The sequence below is a fragment of the Embiotoca jacksoni genome, unplaced genomic scaffold (assembly GCF_022577435.1).
Source record: "Embiotoca jacksoni isolate LCO1_2020_lvr unplaced genomic scaffold, fEmbJac1.0.p SCAF_13, whole genome shotgun sequence".
Classification (NCBI taxonomy): domain Eukaryota; kingdom Metazoa; phylum Chordata; class Actinopteri; family Embiotocidae; genus Embiotoca; species Embiotoca jacksoni.
In genome coordinates this window covers 16,154,896-16,178,894 of record NW_027185263.1, presented here as the reverse complement: position 1 = coordinate 16,178,894, position 23,999 = coordinate 16,154,896, and the positions used below count along the sequence as shown (strand labels likewise).

The following is a 23,999-nucleotide window of genomic DNA, read 5'->3' as shown; positions in this document are numbered from 1 at the left end:
TTTCAAAATAAAAGTAATATTAAAGCAGCGACTCTGAGCCTGAATCAGCATTTTACTGGTGCATTCCTGAAGTCCACAAAGATCTCTGTGTAGTATTATCAATAAGGTTGCGTTGTTGTGTCTGTCTACCTGTATATACATCCACTCATTAGGAATGACATCCTGCAACTTTATGTTGTTTACAGGGTGGGATATGATGAAGCCTATTCACTATTATATTCACTTTATATGATCCATGGCAGTTTTATATAATAATTTTTTATACATAGTGAGGAATGTTTTAGTAAAATATTTCATAATTATTATCAGGTTCTGACTTGAGCAGCTTTTCACAATACATTACATTCACACTGCAGATATGCATGATGATAATGATTCAGCTGTGCTTCATTGTGACACACAGTTTTGGACACCAAAAGATACATATTTATCAAAGAATAAACATCATATCCTGAATATTAATCCCCGTGGGTCAATCTCCAAACATAATCAATATAAATTTCCCTCAATGCAATTAAATATAATTAATTCATGGCATCATCTCTGTTATTTTGTCAAACTATTCTCACAGGCTGAGACGGAGAAGCGTCCTATTCATTACGGCGAGTAAACTTACGTTTATGTGAAAATGTGTGCAGCTTTTATACACAGTTTACGGCAGCTCCTCTTTGGTTATTATTACTCGTTTTGCTGCGAAAGCCCCGGCACACAGACTTTGACTCTCCCCCTCGCCGAGCCTCCTCTGTCTGGACTTTACTTTGAAAATCTCATCCCGGAAGCGCTGCTTTCAACCTGCTTTAACTTGACGCTGTCCAGACGCACTGGCTCCGCGAGGTAAAAGTGCAGCTCTGTCCGTGTTGAAGCAGAGTTAAGTACCACCGGGAGTACCACCGGGAGTAGCAGCGGAGAGCAGCGGCTCCAGGACATGTCGGTGTTTGTGTTGCGGGCTCCTCCACCTGCTCTGGTATGACAACTGCGCACCCACTTTTGGGTGTGACAAACATCCCGAGAGTCAGATTTGGTCTTTGTACCAGACTGAGTGTGGGCGCGGATGACTTGACTTTATTGGATCACCATCACTCGTCACAATTTTCTTAGTTTTGTTTTTCCAGAGCAGATGTTCTGGGGACGCACTTTCACACGGCTGACGCTGCGGTTGCACAGTGACTGTGTGCGTATTTTGTATTTTTATTTTGAATCATTTTTTTGCTGATGTAGCGCCGGTCAGGAGGCTGAAGTTGAAGTGTCGCTCTTGAAGGCGTGAGCTCCAAATGCATTCGCTCCTGGGCCGGGAGAAGAAAGAAGAAGAAGCCGGGTTTGGGATCGAGTTGGGTCTGTCTCCGGGCTTTCTGCCCCACGCCGCCACCATGTTCAGCTGCGTGGGCTGCTTCTGGGTGCTCCTGTCCTCCGCTCTGGTCGCCGTCTGCAGTTTCAGCTTCATATCTCCTGCCTGGATTGTTAAGGACCAGCTGAGGAACAGCCACCAGCCCCACCAGCCCCACCACCACAACAACAAGGACTCCGTGAGCCTCGGCTTGCTGTGGCACTGCTCGGAGTCTCTGGATCACATGTACCGCTGCTACACCTTCGGCGGACTGGGCAAATTCGCAGAGATCCCCTCCGGCTCCTGGCAGGTACAGTTGGACGCATACACACCCATCCGCGGCTGTCACATGTGGACGGATGAGAGCATGTGGGGCATCAAGTGGGTAGGGCACGGCTGGCGCTGAACGGATGGCAAGGCAGCAGCCTTTTAGGAGCCAAACAGGATTACATTTGAGCACATCATCCAATCAGATAGAAGCCTAATTACAGCCCCAAATCAAGGAAATTACACCTGATTTAAAGAAATGGTTCCGGGTTTGAGACATTTAATCAAGCAAGGTGATTTGCATCCATAATGAGTGATTTGTTTGACAGAAAAGCTGGCTTCAACTTAAAAATAGGGATTTAAATGACTTGCTGTAACGTAGGCTACATTTCATCCTGCATCCACAGAAGTTCATTCAAATTTTCCACATTTTTCTCAGACGACTAAAGGCGTTAGTGACTGCTGACAGCGCCACCGAAAACTGAGAGACACTATAAGACTCCCCCTCCGACTCAACTTTTACAGAAAAAAAACCACACACTTTTGGGGGTGCAGCGGTGCCTTCAAGTCAGCGGAAACGATTCAATGATCAGGCGGGGTGGTGGTGGTGGTGGTGGTGGGGGTGGAGGCTGCATCACACAGGGCAGCATCTGCAGCACAGCACGCCAGACACACATCAAAGCTGTGAAAGTGGCAGCGGGTTGGCTGGCTGCTCGCCGATCAGGAGCTCCCTGCGAGCAGTTTGGTCTCCGTTGGTCGGATCAGAGCCGGTTCAGTGATGCTGCGACTGGACCGCACGGACGATGTGAACCGCTACACACAGATGGGAGAGCACCATCACATCATCATTAGGGGACAAAGGTTGATCCATTTTTTTTTTTTTCTAGACAAAGGGCTTTGACTCTCAGAAAAAGTTTGCTTTGGTATGACATCAGATTGTTGCCGGGGCGATGGGAAACGGGCTGCATAAGCTTGTTAGAGCAAAAACAATTGGCCTTGTTAGTGTGGTGTTGTATCTGGGACGCTGTGGTTGGATAATGTCATTGCTTACTACAGGCAGGATGCTAATATCCCCTCATCCTTATCCAGCACTGCACACACACACACACACACACACACACACGCACTGAACTACAACACACCAGCCACCTCTGGAGTTATGATTTATGTATGAAGGGGGAATTAGCATTTGAAAGGGAGATATTAATAAGTGCTGCTTGTGTGATTGTAGCGCAAGCATCTGCAAAGAGGGGAGGAAGAATGCCTGGGTGTCTTTTCACAGGGAAGCTCAGGTGTCGAAGCTGCGGTGGCAGATTGGGATCTCTGTGTTTCATCTCATTTCTATTCCGACATGAGCGTCTGCGTGTCGTGTGCCGGATTTAAACGTGGTAGACTGTGTCTCAGGCTCATTTGGCTAAACTCAGGAGCCATTTAGCCAGTTATCCAGTTGTCGGTGCGTTAATTAGTGCCCTGCCAGCTATGAGCTCGGCGTCCAGTTGAGCTGGTGGGTGTGATGGAGCTGCTTTCCCGTGCGAGAGCCACATGTGTTATTGTGGCGGTGAACCCGAGCGCACCGTCTCCGGCTCCCACAGCCATTAATAAAGGTGGAGGGGGTCATTAAGTTTTCATCAGCGCCACTTTATTACTCCACCACTCCTCGGTGATGTGCACATCGTTCTGCTGATGCCTTCAAACTCGTCAACAACCTGCACACAGAAACACAAACCTGCACAGAGCGTGCAGCGTGTGCTCAGGGCAACAACACTGCACACCGAGGTGTCTGTGACACACACAGACACACAAGCTACAAGTTCCACTCTGTGTTTGTGTTGGTTGAAGCAGACGACTATCGTTAGCTACACCACCGAGCTGTGTTGTCTCCATCAGAGTGGAAACGTGTACTCTTGGCTCGCTCTGAGGAGTCGGGCGGAGGCCCCGCGGATGCTGCGTGAGTGAACTGGAGGAGGAGGAGGAGGAGGAGGTGGAGGAGGTGTGTGTGTGTGTGGGGGGGGGGGGGTGGAGGGGGTGAAGGGTGGCTCCTGGAGAGGCTGGCCGAGTTGTGCTGGATTTTCTGTCGGCTTTTCTGTTGTCGCTCCATGTTGTCAAAGCTTTGTGCTTGTGTTTGGACAGCGCTGCCGAGCCACAGTGCTGCCGGCGCTGTGGGGCCATCGCCAAGCTGGGAGGGCCACTGACTGTATTTAGACACACACACACACACACACACACACACACACACACACACACACACACACACACACACACGTTCCACTATCCTCATTGGGATTTTCAATGACTTAACACATTCTCTTGCCACTTAACCTAACCTGAAGCATCACAACTAAATGCCTTAATTTATCTTAACTCCAACCCTAAAACCAAGTCTTAACCCTCAAAGATCACACACCGCAGCCTCAGTTATTGTCCCCACAGTGACACATTTCCCCATGGGTTGGTGTTCTTTCATGTTAAAGTCCCCACCTGGAAATATAAACATGTATAGACACACACGTGTTTGTCAGGACAGTCATTGTCATAATTCATTCCTCAGCCCTTCACCTCAACCTTAACCATCACACCTAAACGCCCGAACCCTCAAACCAAGTCATCACTCTGAAGCAGCCTGTGAGAAAGTGAGGACTCCGACGTCCTCACAAAGATAACTGCACAAGTACACACACACACACACACACACACACACACACAGCTGCTGCACAAACCCCTGTGAGATGTAAACGTGGATTGCAAACAAGCGTGAGCTTATGTTTCATGTCCTGAGGGAAGGACGGTGAAGATGACCTGACAGCAGCTTCCTCTGCAGGCTGGTGGGATCTGTTGTGTCATGTGTCCATGTTTGTTAATGGACTGCTGAATGGCATCATTCGCTCCGGTTTAAAACCGAATCGAGTACATTAACCATGTGCATTGATAATATTACACTACATCTGGCAACTTTCCTTGAATGATGAACTTCAGCTGATGTAAGAACTTTCAGAGAGATTAGTTTCTCAGTTATGATAAGTTTTATTTAAGTCAAAGTCAACTTTATTGTCAACCCACCATACAAGACATACAGAGAGATCGAAATATTGTTTCAACAGTCCCACAGTGTGCAAAATGACAAAATAAAACAAGAAAAGTATAAATATGACCACAGTGATGCTTAACTGCAATAAATAAGTACAATTTAGTGAAAATAATATGAATTAATTAATAATTAAGAATAATTATGGGTTTGGTGTTGATGCTCTTTGTAAGTGTTTCCACTCAGATTTCAATCGATTTGTAGAGCCCAGCACGCACGAAACTTAACAAAATAAAAGAGTCTCTCATTCTGTGGTGGTTTTCCACATAAGTTATTCCCTATATTACTCCTGCTTGTTTCTGCTGCGTTGGGTTATTCCATCAGAGCGTAATAGTCGTGTGAGAGCGCTGTTTGCGTTCGCTCGCTGAGTGTATACGTGTCACCGTGCAGAGGTCGGTAAAAGTGTGAAAGCCTGTGTGCTGCGGTGGTGGTTGTCAGGTTTGATATGTCAGCGTGTACTGTGAGCTGCTGCTAGGTAAAGTGTGGTGGAGGAGGAGGAGGAGGTGGTGATGTTGGAGGAGGAGGAGGTGGAGGAGGAGGAGGAGGTGGTGGAGGAGGACGAGGTGGTGGTGATGGTGGAGGAGAAGGAGGGGGAGGAGAAGGAGGATGAGGAGTAAGTGAAGGGGGAGGAGGAGGAGGTGGTGGAGGAGGAGGAGAAGGAGGAGGTGGAGGAGAAGGAGGAGGTGAAGGGGGAGGAGGGGGAGGTGGTGGATGTGGTGGAGGACGGGGAGAAAGAGAAGGAGGAGGTGGTGGAGGAGAAGGAGGAGGTGGTGGAGGAGGAGGAGGAGTTGGTGGTGGTGGAGGAGAAGGAGGGGGAGGAGGAGGAGGAGGAGTTGGTGGTGGTGGAGGAGAAGGAGGGGGAGGAGGAGGAGGAGGAGGTGGTGGTGGAGGAGGAGGAGAAGAAGGAGGTGGAGGAGAAGGGGGAGGAGGAGGAAGGGGAGGTGGCGGATGTGGTGGAGGACGGGGAGGAGGAGAAGGAGGAGGTGGTGGAGGAGGAGGAAGAGGTGGTGGTGGTGATGGAGGAGAAGGAGGGGGAGGAGGAGGAGGAGGTGGTGGTGGAGGAGAAGGAGGGGGAGGAGGAGGAGGTGGAGGAGAAGGAGGAGGTGGAGGGGGAGGTGGCAGAGGTGGTGGAGGAGGAGGAGGTAGCGGAGGGGGAGGAGGAGGGGCAGGAGAGGGAGGAGGAGGGGGAGGTGGAGGGGCAGGAGGAGGTGGAGGAGGGTGGTGCCTGCCAGCAAACATATTCACCTTTACTTGTTAACAGCTTATGTGCTTCCAGCTGCTTCACAGCACTAAACAGTGGAGCTGGATTAGCCTGGTCTCTGTAGTAACCAGCCAGCAGTCTGACACACACACACACACACACACACACACACACACACACACACACACACACACACACACACACACACACACACACACACACACACGCACGCACATGCATGGTACAAGTGTGTGTGTGTGTCTGGGCGAGGAGGCGGTGTGTCTGGGTGCTCTTGGATTGCACCGTGTGTTCAGGCTTCTCTTACAGGACATCACCACTGAGTGTCAAGGTCGTCTCGTAGCCTAAACCAGAGGTGGCCGAGCTCCAGGAGCGCTGATTGGAAAAACCTCGGAGTTCGTCCTCATCTTTTGTTTGTCTGTTTAGAAAATGGCTGCATGTCAAAGCAGAGAGATTCTGGGCCGTGGTGGAAAAAAATAAAACAAGAAAAAATAACTGTGACTGGCTTCCTCTGAAATCCTCTGACACACCAGACAAAACAATTGGCCCACGTTGTCTTCCCCACACGCCAGCAAGATGAATTGTTACTGGAGATGTTTTACCATGCCTAATTGGCATCAACCTATAAAGAACACTTACTGGTGCATAAATCATGCCTGATGCCCATTTCACCACTCAGTGAGCTGGAACTAGTTTTAAGTAGATCGATAACTCACTAACTTTAATGAAATTCACCCATGACTCCTTCGTCTGGCTGCCGTACAGCTTGTGTGTTTGGCCTCTTTCGTTAATGTCAGAATCTTCAAAGGATTACACCGTGGAAGAAATGCTAACAGGAAAAAGGATGTTGTTTGTAGGCTGTTGTTTGTGTGTTTTATATAAAAATGTATTTCAAACAGTGAAATCAAATTTGAAGCTTTTTAAAGGTCAGGATGTAATGCAGAGCAGAACAACTGCTGAGAGTCTGCTGTTGAAACAGTCATTGTTTGTCTTACACTGTCTGCAATGAAGCAAAACAAACAAAGGCTTCAGTTTAGCAGCAGAGAAATGACATGCTGCAGTGACTGAAAGAAATGTTCAGAAGAAACCTCAATAAAAGAAAAACATGTCTGAATATATGGCAAAGAACCGCGAGACAACTTTATTAAACCTACAAAATTTTGATTCTTTTGCTTCGAAGTGATGCAAACCGAGGAGGAAAGTTAGCCAACATATCTGTAAAGTAACTGAAGCAAGAGCAGCACCAATGCTCGGATGTGTCATCTGGCAAGTTTGCTGACATCATCTGATTTCTACATGTCCAGGCGTAGACTGTACATGAAACTAAACGTAGCCTGTGGGTCTGAAAAATGAAGCCAGTGCTGAAGTGCCCTAAAGTGCAGTGCCACTGATGACCACTAGGTGCTGGCTTCAGAAAAACTCCCAATAGGCTCCCATTCAGAGTGTCAACTTCTCTTTTTTTCAACATGTCATTGTGGTGTCATTTGTTAAGTCACTTCTTCTGATCAGTGTTTCAGTGATCAATCTGAAAATAATCCCATAATAGTTTGATTGACATGGCTGTGGGGCACTCAGGTTGCCGGTACAGAGGGCAGGCGTAGTGTCCTCTCAGTGAGATCCACCTGTTGTTCCTTCCCAGCTCGTCCAAATATGGTCATTTCTGTCTCCAAAAAAAAAGAAATTACCAAATTCGAGGCTTCAAAACATCAGTTTACGTACCGGTGGGTAATGCCACAGTGGCTTTTCTACTTCTGTCAAAATAGGATGACTTTGCTTATGATCTAAAACTAGAGTAAAAGTATCAAAACAGTCGAGTAAAAATACTCCATTGCAAGTTAAAGTGCTGCGTGTAAAATCCTACTTCAGGACTTAAGTGTAGTTGAACTATTGAAGAATTTCTTATTCGTTGCTATTTCTTTGCATTTTAGAACTATTTTGTTGGTGAACTCTTGCTCTTCTCTTTTAGAGAAGCTTTCCACAAGTGAGCATGTCAATCAGTCTCTTCCACTCTCTTTTAAATGAAGGCTAAAAAAAAAAAAGTGAATTGCGTAATCTGCTCTTTGAAAAACAGGGACTGTAACACTGCAGTGATAAGAACCACACAGCCTGTACGCTTTAATTACAGTTCCTGTCTCTATCTAAAATGCACACACAGGCAGATGTAGCTTCAACACAACTGAACTGAACCGTGTACATGTTTACATTATGTGTGGGGGGGATTAGGAGGAGGGATAAGTGGTATAGAGGTGAAGGTTTCAAGAGGAAGGATGTTCTTCTGCATGTAACCCCTCTTCGTCTTTCTTTCCCTCTCCTCTTCCTCCTCCTCCTCCTCCTCCTCGGTCGTTTCTCTCTCTCTCCACTCCTCTGCGTCTCCTCCACCTTCTCGTTGTCTTGAAAATGACATTTTTCATACTTTCACGTGCTTCTTGGAGCTGGTTGATCACATCACCATGAAATCATGTCAGACTAGCCTTAAGATGTTGATGATGATATATGGAGAAGCCCGTGTGTTTTCCTCAAAGGGCGTCGCCATGGCGATACGGCAAAGTTTGCTGTTTCGCCATGACACAGAAGGATGTTTTTTTTTTTTTTTAGGTCAAGGGATGCTCGAAACCTCACGAAACGTGGAACATGCTTCAAACGTGGTCAACTCCACAGCCGCGTACACCCCCGAGCTGCTGGCTCCCCGACGGGTGCAGGTTCGAGGACCCGCATATCACTGCTTGCAGTTTTAATTGTCTTTGCTCTCCATTTTTTTTGTTTCCCCCCCATTTCCATCTGCTCTTTCTTTTCCTTTATTTGCTTGTCATTCTCTTCCTCTTTCTTTTTCTTCTCGTCTTGAGATTTCTTTTCCAGCCGCTCTTTTATGTTGAATGTGTGCTGCAGGAAACAGAAAGGCTGCATATATTACATTCTACTGACCTTTGAAGAGGTCTGTTTGGAGCCATTGCTGTGAAGTAAAGCGATCATCTGAGGCAGCGTACGTGGAGCTGGCTGATCCTCCATGGTTCTTCACTCCTCTTCAGTGCGAGCTCTCCATTTTCTTGTGGCCAGTTTGAGGAGCTCATCTTTTAGTTTGAGCTCTTCTCGGAGCCGGCTCACCTGCTGCCTCTGGGCATCTTCCAGTCTGCTCCTTTACAGATTTGTTGTCCTCTTTGAGAGACTTCATCTCTTTTATGGCGGGGCAGAGGGCGTCCCTCAGTCCCTGTAAAATTGAATCCCGAGTGGGCTGGTCAGTGTAACCACCTTCTGATTCATTTTCAACTGTCATTACGTTATGATAAAAGCACTGTGGGTAAATATTCACTTAGTTTGATAAGCTAAAGCACAGAAAACATTTTCTTTTTGCTGACAGGGACTAAAACTACCAGATGTCTCTTCACCTCAGGAACTGTTCACAGCCTAACTTATGTTTCCTCTCAGGATAGGACAGAAAATATTTATGTTTTTGAGAGTGGGCCCGTGGGCTCTCCAACAACAACAATACTTGCATTCAACCATAAACCAGACCGACTTTTTATCACAAGTGGGTTAGGGAAGTGTCGCAGTGCACCACAGATGAAACTAGCAACACATACAATTGTCTATACGAGTTATAGTTCATGAAGCGACACAATCCTGAAGCAAACGATTTCATAAATCAGTGAATTACTTGTTAGAGTTTTTCTATCGGAGAGCACTGATATGCAGTGTTGGAAGAAATATCCAGATTCTTTACTTGAGTAAAAGTACCAATACAGCAAAGTGCAAATACTCTATTTATAAGTTAAAGTCCTACATTATAAATCCTACTTCAGTGAAAGTACAAAAGTATTAGCAACAACATGTCGTCAAAGTATTAAAATAAAAGTACTGGTTTTGTCCCTCTGGCTGATAAAGTATTATATATATGACATCATATATTATTTATACTGAATCATCAGTGTGTGAGCACCATGTTACTGTTGGAGCTGCTGCAGGTGGAGCGCATTTGAACTACTTTATATACAGTTTCATATCCTGTTGTCAGATGATTACTGGGAGGGGAAAGAAGAAAAAAAACAACTTCTGATCGACAAATCTGTTTTTTGCTTTTTTTTTTAAAAACTTTTTTCTCTAATATTAGATTTTTGCTGAGATATTGGATCATTTGAACATTTATTAAAATGAAACTTAGTGAGAAGTTTAGAGGGAAAGATCAGTATTTGGTGGAGCTGTTAACAACTCATACACATCTGAAATATTGCCCCAACTACACAATATCAGAAACCAAACAGGTTGGAAACAACTGCTTTCATCTTTAACAATATATTCTATTGAAAAAGCTTGTTCTGTTATCCATCTTGTCAAATCTTCAGCTGAAATGTAGAGGAGTGGAAGTATAATTTAGCATTCAATTGTACTTCAGTGCAGTAGTACTAGTAGTAGAAGTAGTACAGTAGTGAGTTTTCCATGACAATGACCAGTTTCTATCATATTTTGAACATTTCGTTTTTTCACCACAGCATGAACAATCAGATAAGTAGTGGTAGAAGAATCCACAGCGTCTGTTTGACACACTGATACAAATTCCGTGTACGATACTGTCCGCTGCCTCTGGACCAGAGTGTGATGGGATGCTGTGGATGGAGAGCAGGTTCAGGCGGAGACTCGCCGCTTCGTGTGCCGCCTCATAACGGAAAGACGGGCCATGTCTGGTCTTTTATCTCTGTGGACAACATGAGAGAGAAATGAAAGATCCGTGCTCTCGAGTTGGAGTTGGCCTCCACCACGGGGGTTGTAAGGTCCAACGGCACTTACACACACACACACACACACACACACACACACACACACACACACACACACACACACACACACACACACACACACACACAGAAGCGGAGGGCTGTGAAATCTCTGCTGAACAGAAAGCCGTCATGTCTGGCCTGATGCAGCCTCGAGTTGCTCCTTAGATTTACTGTAGTAGTAAAGCTCCTCTCCCTCCTCTCTGCTTCTTACAGCCACTCTCCCTTAATGCTAATGGGGGAAACCTCTGTGGTGAAAGCCATTTGTGTAGAAGTGTGTCGGCGTGTTATAAATGATGTTATGGCTTCTAATGCACGCGCTGTATTCCTACTCTCCAGCCCCATGGGGAGTCCACTGCCCAGTTCTGCACCAGAGACAAAAGGCCGACTTGTCTGGCTGTTTTTTTTCTCCCCCCCGCCGACCTCATTCTTTTTAGGCGCTTTCAACGGAGGTTCAACACGCACACGAGTATGATTAGACGACTGAAAGTGATGTGCTGCACCCGTACACAGAGTGCTTTTACGCACGCACGCATGCAGGGAGATGAAAAGAGATTCTCGCATGCATCAGAGTGCGATCAGAAGAGACATCGATGTGATGTACCGTGGCTGTTCATGTCAGCACTGATGCAATAAATAGAAGTTCAGAGGGATGACCGGCGGACATCATGAAGCAGAAGAACCTGCGAGTTATTTCAATGAAAATATATGTTTTTCCCAAGCACCAACCAACAGTGACGTCTCCCGTTGGTTTGTGAGCAGCCGTAATGAAGCTTTGAGTTTGTATTTTGGCAGGCACCGTCTTGCTAGTCCCGATTGGTTTAGAGCAGGAAGTGACCATATTTGGACAAGCTGGGAGGGAGTGAGTGGTGGATCTGACTCGATCTGATTGGGATCCCAACGATACTATGTCCCGCCCACCGATAGTGGACACCTGACTGCACCACAGGCCTGTCAGTCAAACACACACGCTTCCAAAAACACAGCTTTTTAAGAGCTTATTTTCTAATTAATGACGGGATTATTTTCAGATGGACGGTAAGAAATCTAATAAGACGGAGCGACTTTAGCTAGCAAAACTGACATAACTCATGGAGAAATTTTATTGGCTGAGAACGTTATGAGACTAGTTGAATGGGAGTCTATGGAGCCAGAGGCTTTTTGGAGCCGACCTCTAGTGGTATTGCAGCTTAAAGCACTTCCACATCGGCCTCATTTTTTAGACGGGTTTTACTACTGACTCCGCTGCTTTCAGAGCAGAGCTACACATCATCTTTGGTGCTGGTGGTTGCGTTCACCGCCGCTGTTTTATGAGACAAACATATCCTCTGCCTCCGGCTCGGCCCCGATATAAATTAGAAGTGTTTTGTATTTGGTTGTCTGATCACCTTGAATTATTCCAAGTAAAAAAAAACCAACAGAGTAGCGCAAGAGAGGGAGCTGGAACCGAAAGGAGAGATAGATGTTTGGTCCTGTGACAGTAAGTCTTGTGTGAAATGTGGTGTGCTGACTTATTATCATACTGCGCATGTTTATTTCAAGGCCACGGCTTGACTGGTGACAAAATTAATGGTAGGCAGTGTGTATACAGAGGAGCATTTTACAATGATAGATTTGGGGATGAATGGGCCCGACTCTCATTTTTATTCCCTCACAGGCCACAAAGTGCTTTTTCTGAGCGAACTAAAAATCATTCCAAACTCCTGTTATGTTTAGTTACATAATGCAGTTTGACTCCAATATCTCTTGTATGAAGTTAACAGTATAAAATGGTGTGCTTATGTGTCGGGCTGTTATTTAGCTTGCATATCACACTGAGACAGACATTGTTGCCTGCCTCTGATAGGACAACCTGACATCACACCAAAGCATGTAATATACTTGTCTGTCCACTGGAGGATAACATGTCAGTGTCACGTATTGCCTCACTGAGGCGTGAAAAATAAGGTGCCTTAGGCTTAGACACATGTGGTTAAGACTAGGGAAAGATCATGGTTTGTGGTAAGATAAAAAATAAATAATGGTAGTTACCTGACATACGTAAGTTAATTACATTACGTCATGTATGTAACGTCCTTTGTAATCCAAAGACCTTTGATGTCCTTCACATTTGGCCTTCATCACTGTTTGTTCTTTGTCACATGACCTTCGTCCCTGCTCATTTATGTGTTTACTTTTGACGCCCACGTGAGATAAAAACCATAGATGTATAAATATGTGGACGTAGCTTCCAGGTCTGATATCTGAGGCCAATACAAAAGTGCCTTAAAGTGCAATACCACTGAGGGCCACTAGGAGTTGGCTCCAAAAAGGCTCTGGCTCCATAGACTCCCATTCAACTTCTCTCATGATATACAAAGTCTATAAATATTTTCCTCAAGTTATGTTGGTGTCATTCACTAAAGTCACTCCTTCCTATTAGTTTTCTGATTGGTCCATCTGAAAATAATCTCGTTGTTTGGGGGCGTGCCTGTTTGATTGACAGGCCTGTGGTGCAGTCAGGTTTCCCCTATAGGTGGGCGGTGCATAGTGTCCTTGGCTTCCCAATCAGATCAAGTCAGATTCACCGTTTGCGCCTCCCCAGCTCGTCTGAAAATGGTCACTTCTGGCTCTAAAATAGCGAGATGGCAACGACCAACATCCAGGCTTCAAAACAGCAGTTCACAAACCAATGGATGACATCACTGTTGGATGCTGCTGTGGTAAAATGTGACACTGACACGGTATCCTCTAGTGGACTGACGGGTGTATTACACACTTTGGCCTGATATCTAGCTGATTGGAGCGGTTTGTAGAATATGTACTCTGCTGGCTGTCTTTGTCGGCACTTAAAGCATCATACTTTTACTCAGTATTTATTATGCCTTTAACGAGAAATCATGCATACGTTTTGAAAGTGGAGTTTTTAGAGCAGCAGGTTTTGTTTTATGTCGATGAAAATCCGCAAACGGTGATGTGAGACTGGCACAACAAAGAAAATTTACAGCAGCGAAAGAAGTTCCTTTATTTAATTCAATTACGGATTAATTGATGTTATTGTGTGGAAATACTGTAGTAAACTTATCAAAGCTCCTCATGGCGGTGCCTTCAAAAATACTCTGACATTTGAAACTTGTGAGTTAGCTGATCAGAAACCTTTTTCAAACACAGACAAAAACATTCATTTTGTTCCTGTTTGTCATCTGGATTTAAATTCATAAAAGCATTCAGAAGCTCATATGTGTCTTCATTTTGCAAATTAGCGTGTCCTTGAACACACCAACAAATATGTGTACTTGCATATCTCAGGAAAGTTCCGGCTTCCTGCGAGTTAATTTTCACTCTGTTCCAAGGAGAATATGAAGCGACGGCCGCCTGGGAGGAAGGAAATCAATTTAAAAGGCTTTAGAAAAATGTTCAGCTGTAATGTTTGCGAATACTAGATTTGTTGTTCATTCAATTCACTTCACTTTAATGACCGAGCAGCTCTGCCGGTGGAAATCCGTTGTTGGTACAGTTTGTAGCAGCAAGGCTCCATCAACATGAACACAACGAGCGCATGAACACGATTTACAATCGAGAGACGACAAAACCCACACAGCGTGGTCTTTTAAACTAAATATTCATATAATGTTGCTTCTATTGATGGCGGCATGGAGAGCCGTTGTGTCCCAGGCTTTTAAAGTACATTGCAATCATCTGGCACTCGCTTTTGTCCAGACCTACGTTTTGTTCCAACACACATCAGCGGCATTATAGGGGGTCACCGTCTCATTCAAGGACACTGTGACATGATTGAAAAAGTGAATTGTGGGAAAACCCTCCTGCTACTGCTGCAGAGGGGTGTGTGTACTTTCCACCAAACAGTCCAAATGAATCTGTGTCGGTGGATTTTTGTCATCAAACCCCTGGGTGTCAGACTCTGGGCGGGGAGTGTGTCGACAGGCAGAACGGGCCGCGAGGTCAGCGCTGCACACGGGAGAGGAATTGAAAGTGCAGAGGAACAGCTGTCCAGATGATGGATAGAACAGGTGGCTGAGGGAGAGAGTGAAGGGAGGCGGGAGGGGGGACGGGGACGTGTTGATCTGCATTTTATATCCATCTTGGTGAAATGGAGAGGAAATCCGTCTGGCTGCGAAGGAGAAGGATTTATGATCTCATCAGTCTTGACGGATGGATGTTATCGTGCGTCGGCACGTGATTGTTTTCTGCTGCTTTTTTTATTTGATCTTCTCAAAGCAGTGGACACGGCGAACCACTTCCTGTGATGATGTTGATGATGTGCACCTCCAACGCCACCGATGGTCCAAAATGTGACATATTTCCCCGAGCAGGCCGCGGATGTTTATTCAAACATTGGCTGGACTCCCAGCAGCAGCAGCAGCAGCAGCAGCAGCAGCAGACTTGTCGACACTGTGATCTCTCTTATGAGTTATACTCTTTGCTTTGGTGATATTTAGGAGCCTCTGATCAGCAGTTCCCAGGTAGACACAACGAGCCGTCTGACTGATCGGAGACGGGGGTGGGATGGGGCAGCATAACGGAGCGCCGCTTCCTTCACCGTGGAATTATGCTGAGTCAGCGGGCTGTGGGAGGCTGCCGTCCATTTGTTAAGCAGGCTGTCACTTCCACTGCCTTCACTGTGGATCCTGCGGGGTACTTTATGTATTGATTTAACAGGGAGCCTCTCTCCATTTTTTAATATAAATGATGGCTCACTTGGCTCAATGCACTCTGTTTGTAGCCGGGCCTCCATCAGTAGTCAAAGCACAGGGGTCGCAGGAAAAAGAGCTCAGGCTAACAGCAGAAACACTCCCATACGGTAAATCTACCTCCGCCGACATGCTGCAGATAGAAAGAGCCTTTTAACAGGAGAAGATTGGAGTTTGATGGAACCATTTTTGTGATTTTTTTTCTTTTTTTTCTTTCCGCTGTGTCTCGATATAGTTTTTGCTGCTCCACTTTTCTTCCACCTCTCCCAAATTCCTGCAGCATCAAAACATAAAGCTCCCGGGATCCTGCCACACTCCCAAACAGAACTTGTGTTGAGTGCAGCGCGAGTTTGGCAGCATCAGAGACGGAAATCCACAAGTCCCATGTGCATGTCGACTTATTTAGATTTGTATAAATGGAAATATCAGTTCATTTCAGCTATATCTTACTTTTTAAAGCTCTTAAACTGTTCAGACATGTCAGACATTAGAAATTAGCTGTTGGTAGGGACATGAATTCCCCTCAAACAAGTAGTTTTGGGTCAGAGAGTTTTATTCATATTTTCTGAAATCCAACCAACAGAGGCAAATACTTTCTTCCTCTCTCACTGAAGCTATGCAGAAAAGCAGCCTTCAAATTTTTATTATAGCTCACTTAGGTTGACAAAAGAGCCCTTTCCTTGCCCACTAAAACCAGCTGAAAAACGGAGAGAAATGCTCCTCAATAAGAAGTTAATTTCCCGCAAGACTTTGACACTGCTGTGCTAATGTGCAGCTCCACGGAGAGAAGCGAATGAACAGGAAAGATGAGTATGGCAGCACCCAGTAGGACATCTCTTATAAAAGTCTGACATTCATAAGAGAAAGCAGATGGGTAATAAAGCAGTTTGGATGCAAGATAGTTTGTGCATCAGTGTAATGTCTCTGACTTGAAGTCTAGATTTGACATTTTAAGGCTCTTTGTGATTCCAAGTCCACAAGAATCACATTCCTGCATTTTATGTTTTAATTCCTTCAGTCGGTCAATTAGTGAAACTTCAATAAGAATTATTCATGTAAAATTCTCTTAAACTTTCACTGTAAAACCATTCCAGTATCCCACCAAAGTGTGGTAAGTGTCAGTGTCACGTTTTGCCTGGCCGAGGCGTGAGAATTACACGCATGCATGACTGGCCAATTCTCATTCTCAGTCCACGTAGCAACGAGATCCGGGGTGATTGGACAGAACAAACAGGATTTTCACCCAGCCGACTGGCAAAACTTCACATAACGTACACAAATTTCCACTGATGACACTGGACTCTTCATTTCAACAAAACCGCTGTTCTAGAAAGTTCCACAGACAAAAAAAGGACTAAGACAGTTCAGTGTATCTCTGCTAAGGACTTTTATCAGTCGTGTGAGCAAAACGCATCGAGGATGAACATCCACTTCTATGTTTTCAGGCAGGCATGGCTTGTGGGAACACAAATCGGTGGGGGAGCAGAGTTCGATACCAGACAGCCTTCATTAAATCCTCAGTGGGTGCAAAACTTCAGAATGTTTTCAAGAAACATTTATCGACCGGCAACAAGCTGCTCAGCGAGGGAGGGACAGGAAACAAAGCTTTGCGAGTCTAAAGAGCCTCCAAAGAGAGAGTGGCCATCGCACTGTAGAAGCTTGTGGGCCGCAGTGTTTTCACATCACGTTTTAGTATTCACTCAGCTCGCTTGGAACCCTGACGAAGCCGGCACTAAAATAGTACCAGATACCAGATATCATCCATGGACAATCGAAAACCCCAAAAAACATGTAACCTACATGACGTATGTAACGTTACTTTGGTAAAATTACTTATTTTAACCCAAACCAAACTTCAACTATGTCACGTTTCACTGAAACCATGATTTGTATCTAAACCCGACCACAAGGCTCGTGGTGCCTAAACTGAAGGCTCCTTACTTTTCACACCTAGGCGAGGCAAAATGTGACACTGAGACGTTTTCGTCCAGCGGACTGATGAGTGTATCACATGCTCCTTTATAAAACACAAGAACCCCATAGTTCATCTTCGAGTGGTTAAATGCAAGCTCAGCTCACTTATCATTTATTAGTGTTCGCTCAGCAAGACACAGCCCATTACAAAACTGAGATTAATTAGTGTCCTTCTGCATAATGATAAACTGTCATCATGCAAGATGAAGGAGCTCAGTAGTAGTCATGTTGTTGTCCAGTTACATCATTCTTCCCCGGAGCCTCTGTAGACCGGCCTCTGAGCTCCTTAACATGCAGCAGAGGCTCCACCTGCCACGAGGATGATACTTTATTAGACTGATGCAACCGTGATCCAGACCCAGTAACAGACTTTATTTACGAGCCCTGTGGAAATCTCCTCTCGTCGTGATTTGTGAGAAAAAGAAGATTCCTGACTTATTTAATAGCAGCGCTCCACCCTGAGCTTAAAAAATTAGAGGTGTGATTGCTGCTTACTGAAGATGTAAATTAGGTTAATATTGCCCTCCAGGTAGAGTAGATGTTAGTTTTTTTGGGGGTCAGGGGATTTGCTGTAATCTGAGTGTAACGTGGACCGGTCTGACTCCCTGATGAAACGAGGCAGAGTGGTGGATGCAGATATGGTAGCATTTTCCAGTTGCTACAGTACAGTATGCATGAATTATGAAAGGTGCACTTGGGACTAGCGGTAGTGCAGATCATGCATAAATGCAAGAGCAAGCTGGGCTTCTGCGAGCTTTTGAGGGTGTGAGTGTGCGAGAGGTTTGCTGAAGGACGCCCTCCTCTCCAGCCCACACGCGCTCTTAAACTTCCCTGTAATGCAGGTAGAGGAGGTCGGGCCATGCGGACACATTTCAACATGGAAAGTCCTCCACATGTTACGACGTAGCCAAACACAAACAGACTTTTTAAAGTCGGGGAAAGTCTATGTCTTGCAATCGAATGCAAATCTGCAGTATTTATAAATATTACATTCAAACTCAGAAGAAATCTCCAGTAAATGACCACATTTTTCAGCAGACTCGAAAGTCATCTGGGACTCGCCATCCGGTTCAAGCTCGCTGTGTAGAAGATGCTTTCCTCACTAATTGAATTACAATCTCACTCTTTTCAGATTATAACATTTTCAGAGACCCATTTGTGCCTTTCAAACTGTAACATGTGATGATTCAGTTTATTAAAACCCAACATTTCCATAATACAATAATGTGTTGATTTGACTATTACAGTATATAACATAAATTGTATAATAGGGAAGTGACTTTTAATCCAATTATTTTAACCCAAACCTAAACCTAACCAATAGTTCTGGTGCCTAAACCTTACCACGCTGTCCCCCAAGTCATGTGTTGTTACCATGACGATAAAGGTCCAGTATGCCTGTCGCTGGTACAACGATCAGATGACCTATTCAGACATACATCTGAGATATAACGGGATAATGAGTGAGCTTTAAAGGTATTGGTTCTCAGATTTTGTTACTGTCGAACACAGCCAGGCTGTTTTCTCTTGTTGTTGTTGTTGTTTATTCCAAGCTAAGCTAACAGCAGCAGCTTCATACATTTCAGCATTATCATTTCGTCTTACTCCCGGTATGAAAGCAAATACGCCTATTACCCTCAAAGTTAAAATGTTGATAAGATGCTAAGTAGTCAAATTAAATGCTTCAGGTTGTGTTCCAAACTATAATTTTATTTTTAAATTTACAGACTTGTATTTTGTTGTTTATTTCATCATTTATCACAGGCATATCCTATCATTAAAATTTAATTTTAATAATTACACCATCAAATCGTAATGGTTCCTTCAAGTTCTTATCTGAAGTCAACATCACACCTTAAATAGAGACAAGTAATTTGTCTCTAAAAATCAGTCCTATAAGATTGATAGTAAAATATCACAGCCATTATCTAGCTTACTGAGTAGATGCTGCATTAGATTTATAGTACAGACTGCAAATGTTCCATGTGGTTTTCAATAATTATTTAGACTTCTTTTTACCGGTTTGAGTAGGTGGGTTGATAAAGAGCTACTAGAGGGGTAGAACATACACAGATGGAGCCTGACTATATGTGGGCTGTGGTGTTATTATGGCAGTGTGAGCGAGTACAGTATTTCTTTTAAGGTTCTTTAATGGTCCTTCTGCCTCTCCCCCACATTTCTTTCACACTCCCCCATTCCTCTCATCTCACACTCTCCCATCATCTCTGCCTCTCCTGTGATGCTCTGGGTTTTCTTTTAATGTAAAAAGATCAACCGTAATTTCTGGATTGGGGCCTCTTTGTGCACCAATTACTTTCTGCTGTTTGTTGGGATGCCAAGCATACGTTTAATTCTAACGAGCAAAATGTACTTTAACTTATTCTCTTTCTTTTCTTCAGCGCTCTTGTTCCAAATTTTAACGGCACGCTTTTTATCCATTTCTTATTAGTGGCTGCTTTCAAAGCCCAGAGACAAAACAAGACAAATTCCACGTCTGGGACCTTTTGTAGAGTCTCAGGGGTAGCAAAGGAGGAGGAGGAGGTGGGGGAGGTGGAGGAGGTTGGACACAAAGGTATCAGTTGCGCTATAATTCAATTACAGCATCCATTGAGAGGGAAGAGAAAGGAGCAACTTTGCCTGGGGTTCCTCTCTTTTGAATATCCATCACCCCCCCACCCCCCTCACACACACCACCACCACCACCAGCGTATTGTAGGAGCTGAATAAAAACCTCTGGCCTGGTTCGGAGGATGTCATCATTAAACCGAGCTGTGAGGTATCCCATACATTTCAAATCAGCTATTTGATCCTCCTATCTGATCTGATCCGCTTCTGTGATCTATTATGAACGAGAGCCCGATGGAGAGGAGAGAGGTATGAAGAAGTTTCTAGTTCGGTGGAATCTATCCCCCCACCCACACACCCCTCACCCCCACCCCCTCACCCCCACCCCACCCCACCCCCACCCACCCGCCATCCATCTACGTTTCAGTTGAGATCAGAGAGATCAACGGAAACAAAGCAGCGGGGAGAAAAGGGTCTCTGCTGATGCGATTCGCTGTTTGGATGCTTTGCGCCTCAGGTAGACTCTGATCTGAGCCGGTGGAGGCATGTGGCGGCAGGAGGACGGATAATGATGAGGACGGGATCTCTACAAACACTCGGCTTCGGTCAGGAAGGAGCAGATCTGTGAGCTGCTTGTGAACCCGCTGCTCTGTAGGAAAACAGTGAGCGTCAGCCCTGTAATCATTGACGTGTGTTTGTGTGTGTGGGCCGTACTGACAGATGGAAACTGGATCACTTGTCATATAGTTCTTGATTAACCCATTGTGGGGACCCAACCTATGAGCCTTCGTCATCATCATCGGTGAATCATTGGGCCTCATTCACCAATTAATCGGAAGAATACATTTCTTCTTAAAACCCGCTGACGCAGTTTCTGCGAAGATTCTGGCATTCATTAATGTTTTCTTATCTACGAACACTCAACAGCACACATATGCACGTTTGAGTGCTGACACATTTGTGAAAAATAATATTTCTTCAGTTCCACAGTTCTATAATATTATTTAATTCAATTTCCATTTATATTTTTTTAATTCATAATTTTAATAATTATTTTCACTACTTTATAAAGCAGCAATAAACGCTACACTGACACTCTGAGGACTGGACAACAGAGTTAGTTTTCACATCAATTAACTGAAACTAATTAGACTTTTACAGTTTGAGTCTTTAAATATTGCAATTAATCTCAAGAAGGAAACACATCACAAACGAAACAAACAGGTTTCAGTGTATCTTTGTGTCTGGGCTACCGTGGGGGTTCCTCGGAGACACAGCCGACCCGCTGAGCCACAAAGTTCGTTTTACGTTTGCTTTATTTCTTAACACACACTTTGCTGCTCTTGATTCCGGCGCTCTCCTGCCCTGCCTCCGAGCGTCCGTCCAGTCGCTGCCTTCCTCTCCTCCTCACCAGGTCCTGCTCACTTATCAAGGAGAGAAATAATCACCTGGTTCAGTTCAGCTGCGCCAATTATCCTTCTCCCGGCACCGTTCCCTGAACCACTCCATCACTCTCTCCCCCCTGCAGCTGAGCTAACCACACCCCGCCACCACACTTTATTTAAAAAAAAAAAATCTGTATTCATTTCTTAAAGTGTTTCTGGGATTGTAACCAGTGTTGAGGCCATCTGTGTCTGTGTTTGGTCCGTTTACTCCTGGATGTCCAGGACCATCTGAGACCAGACGTGGGGACAGGGGATCAGGATCTGGGTGAAGGTGATCAGGCTGCGAGCTGGCGGTTCTTTTTACTGTCCTCCTGATACAGCGTTCACTGAACAAGCAATCACATCCCATGCATCTCTTTTAATATTTAACTTTTTGCTTATTTGTACCTACACTACGCTATTAAATGTAACTGCACTTTTGCTGTTCACTTCCCTCCACTTTAGACCTACTAAAGTTGTTCTTCCTCTTCGAGTCTGCTGCTCACCGTCTTTCAGCATTATTTATGTTTCTCTCATCTTGTCTTTTCCCCTTCACTTCCTGTGACTCTGTGGTCACATGGCCCTGCAGTGTCATGCCCTTTCAGGGGCATCAGAGGGGCGTTTACTTGTGCTAATTGGGAACAACTAGCACAAGTTTTCAATTTACGAGGACAATGGGATTCATCAATATAAGAAAACAAGTGCGAAGAAATCTGCAGTTTATGAACACGTCATAAATATGACGCATACTTTTCTTAGGAACAAATTTCTGAAAAATCTTATAGATATTGCTGAATGAGCCCCATCGCCTCTTAATAGTGTCTATATATTTTTCAGTGCTTTGATGTGAATCAGTGGGGCGTACAGGTTTACACTGCTTCATGTGGTTGTGAAAGAGAGACGTTTTCCTCTGAACAATGCTGAAAATAGAGGCTTTTCTCTGTGTCCTATAACCTCCACGTAACAGTCTCTTCCACATGAGTCAGTGTCTGTCTGCAGCTGCTCTACCTGAGGCTTTCATAAAGATGATTCTCCTTTGGGATCCTACCAGCATGCATCTATTTCCTCTTCCTGCACCGCAGCTGATGTGAAATGAGAGCTGTGTGCAGTTCTGGGATCCGAGGCCTCACTGAAGTTTTTTGGCACGTTGACAGCTACCTCAGGCAGTTTGTATCCACATGACTTCTATTCATAGAGTGAAATAAATCTTTTTCTAAAAGTCTTTTTTTTTCTCAAAATGGAAAACATGATAGTACATAATGGCTTTCACTGTGCAAAAAAAGCTCCATGATTTCTCTCCTGAGTAATCTTTGGTCTTATTTTCTCTTTTGTTGGTGTGGAAATGTTATGGCTGCAATTTGTTTTACCTTTGAACATCCCTGATGAGCAGCCTATCACATGTAATGTTCCAGCATGTTCTTCACTCACTATTATTTCTGTTTGCTGCCCAGTTCATTTGGTTAGAAGCTGAGAAGGTGGAAAACAAGCGTTAATGAGTCCTGTAGGGAAATTGCCAGGATGAAATGTGGAAATTACAAATGAAAACTGGATACATATGGAAATAACAACTTACTAAAAGGAGGCCGTGGAGGCGTCAGAACAATAGGTCTTTTCCTGACTCAAAAAAAATATTTATACAAGATGCAATCAAAAAGCACAGTAATGTGCATGGACAAGGGGGATGCAAGAACTTCTGTGAGTACTTTTCAAAGTTACATCAATTTATCAACATCAGCACCTGTTTTCATGTGTTTTTGAGACCACTGGTACGTGAACATTTCGGATTTAAACGTGAACACACAATTTGTTGAGTCAAATTTTTGAGGAGCAGAAAGAAATTGAAGGCAGAGATGATTATGTTGTATATTTTCATGTTGATGAACCCAGTTTCCATTGGGCCACAGTCCCGATTGTTTGCGCTGAATGTTTTCCATCAGACGCCTCAGAACATCAAGATATATCTCTGTGTTGACAGTGTGACCCTGGGGGACGAATTCATGGTGGCACAACCCCACAAATATCAATGAAAACCCACCAGTTTTCCATGTTTTCCACATTGGACATGTGATCACATGTTTGACACGTTTACCACATATTGCAACATATAATAACATGGGGAAAATATGTGGTAAGATTTTGACATGGAAATCTACATGGACTTAACACATTACACCATGAAAATGTTCCAAAACCACATGTTTGTGCACAATCCCGAGCATGTGGTCACATGTGATATTCATGATGTTTCTCTGTGAGGGCCTGACCTGAGGCACCTTCCTCAGTCTTGGACCGTCACGTTCTGCCCCTTTCCAGGCACAATCAAAACACATTGCTCGGCTCATTACTACATTGTTTTAAGCTTTCTGAAGCATTTCGAGGATCTCCATTGCTGATTTCTTAAGTTTGACATCAAATTTGATGTGCACTCTCTCCTCAAGTCTGTGGAGAAACTGAAAATTTGCACACATCAGTGGTCGCAAAAATGTGCATAACACCGGGGCTGATGTTGATCAGGCAACGAAGCCTGGAATACTTAATCAGGAAAGTTATTGCTTCTCCCCACTCAGTGTGCATTACTTTGCTACCTTTTGTTTACAATAGGAACAGTTTCTGAACTAGTTTAATGCCTCTTCATGAAGATATTTACAGTATAGTCACGTCATCTGCATTCAGATTCAGTGGTGACA

At 44.5% G+C, this 23,999-nt stretch overlaps 1 protein-coding gene across 1 annotated transcript in view; it reads left to right on the top strand.

Annotated features, from left to right (window-relative positions):
* Positions 1-846: 846 nt before the first annotated feature.
* The window catches only part of LOC138196647 (LHFPL tetraspan subfamily member 7 protein), a 111,328-nt gene continuing 88,175 nt past the window's right edge, over positions 847-23,999 (top strand). Inside the window, exon 1 of the mRNA XM_069146916.1 lies at positions 847-1,634. Within this exon, the coding sequence (XP_069003017.1) occupies positions 1,272-1,634 (363 nt within the window). The 5' untranslated portion in view covers positions 847-1,271. The remainder of the gene's footprint in view (positions 1,635-23,999) is intronic.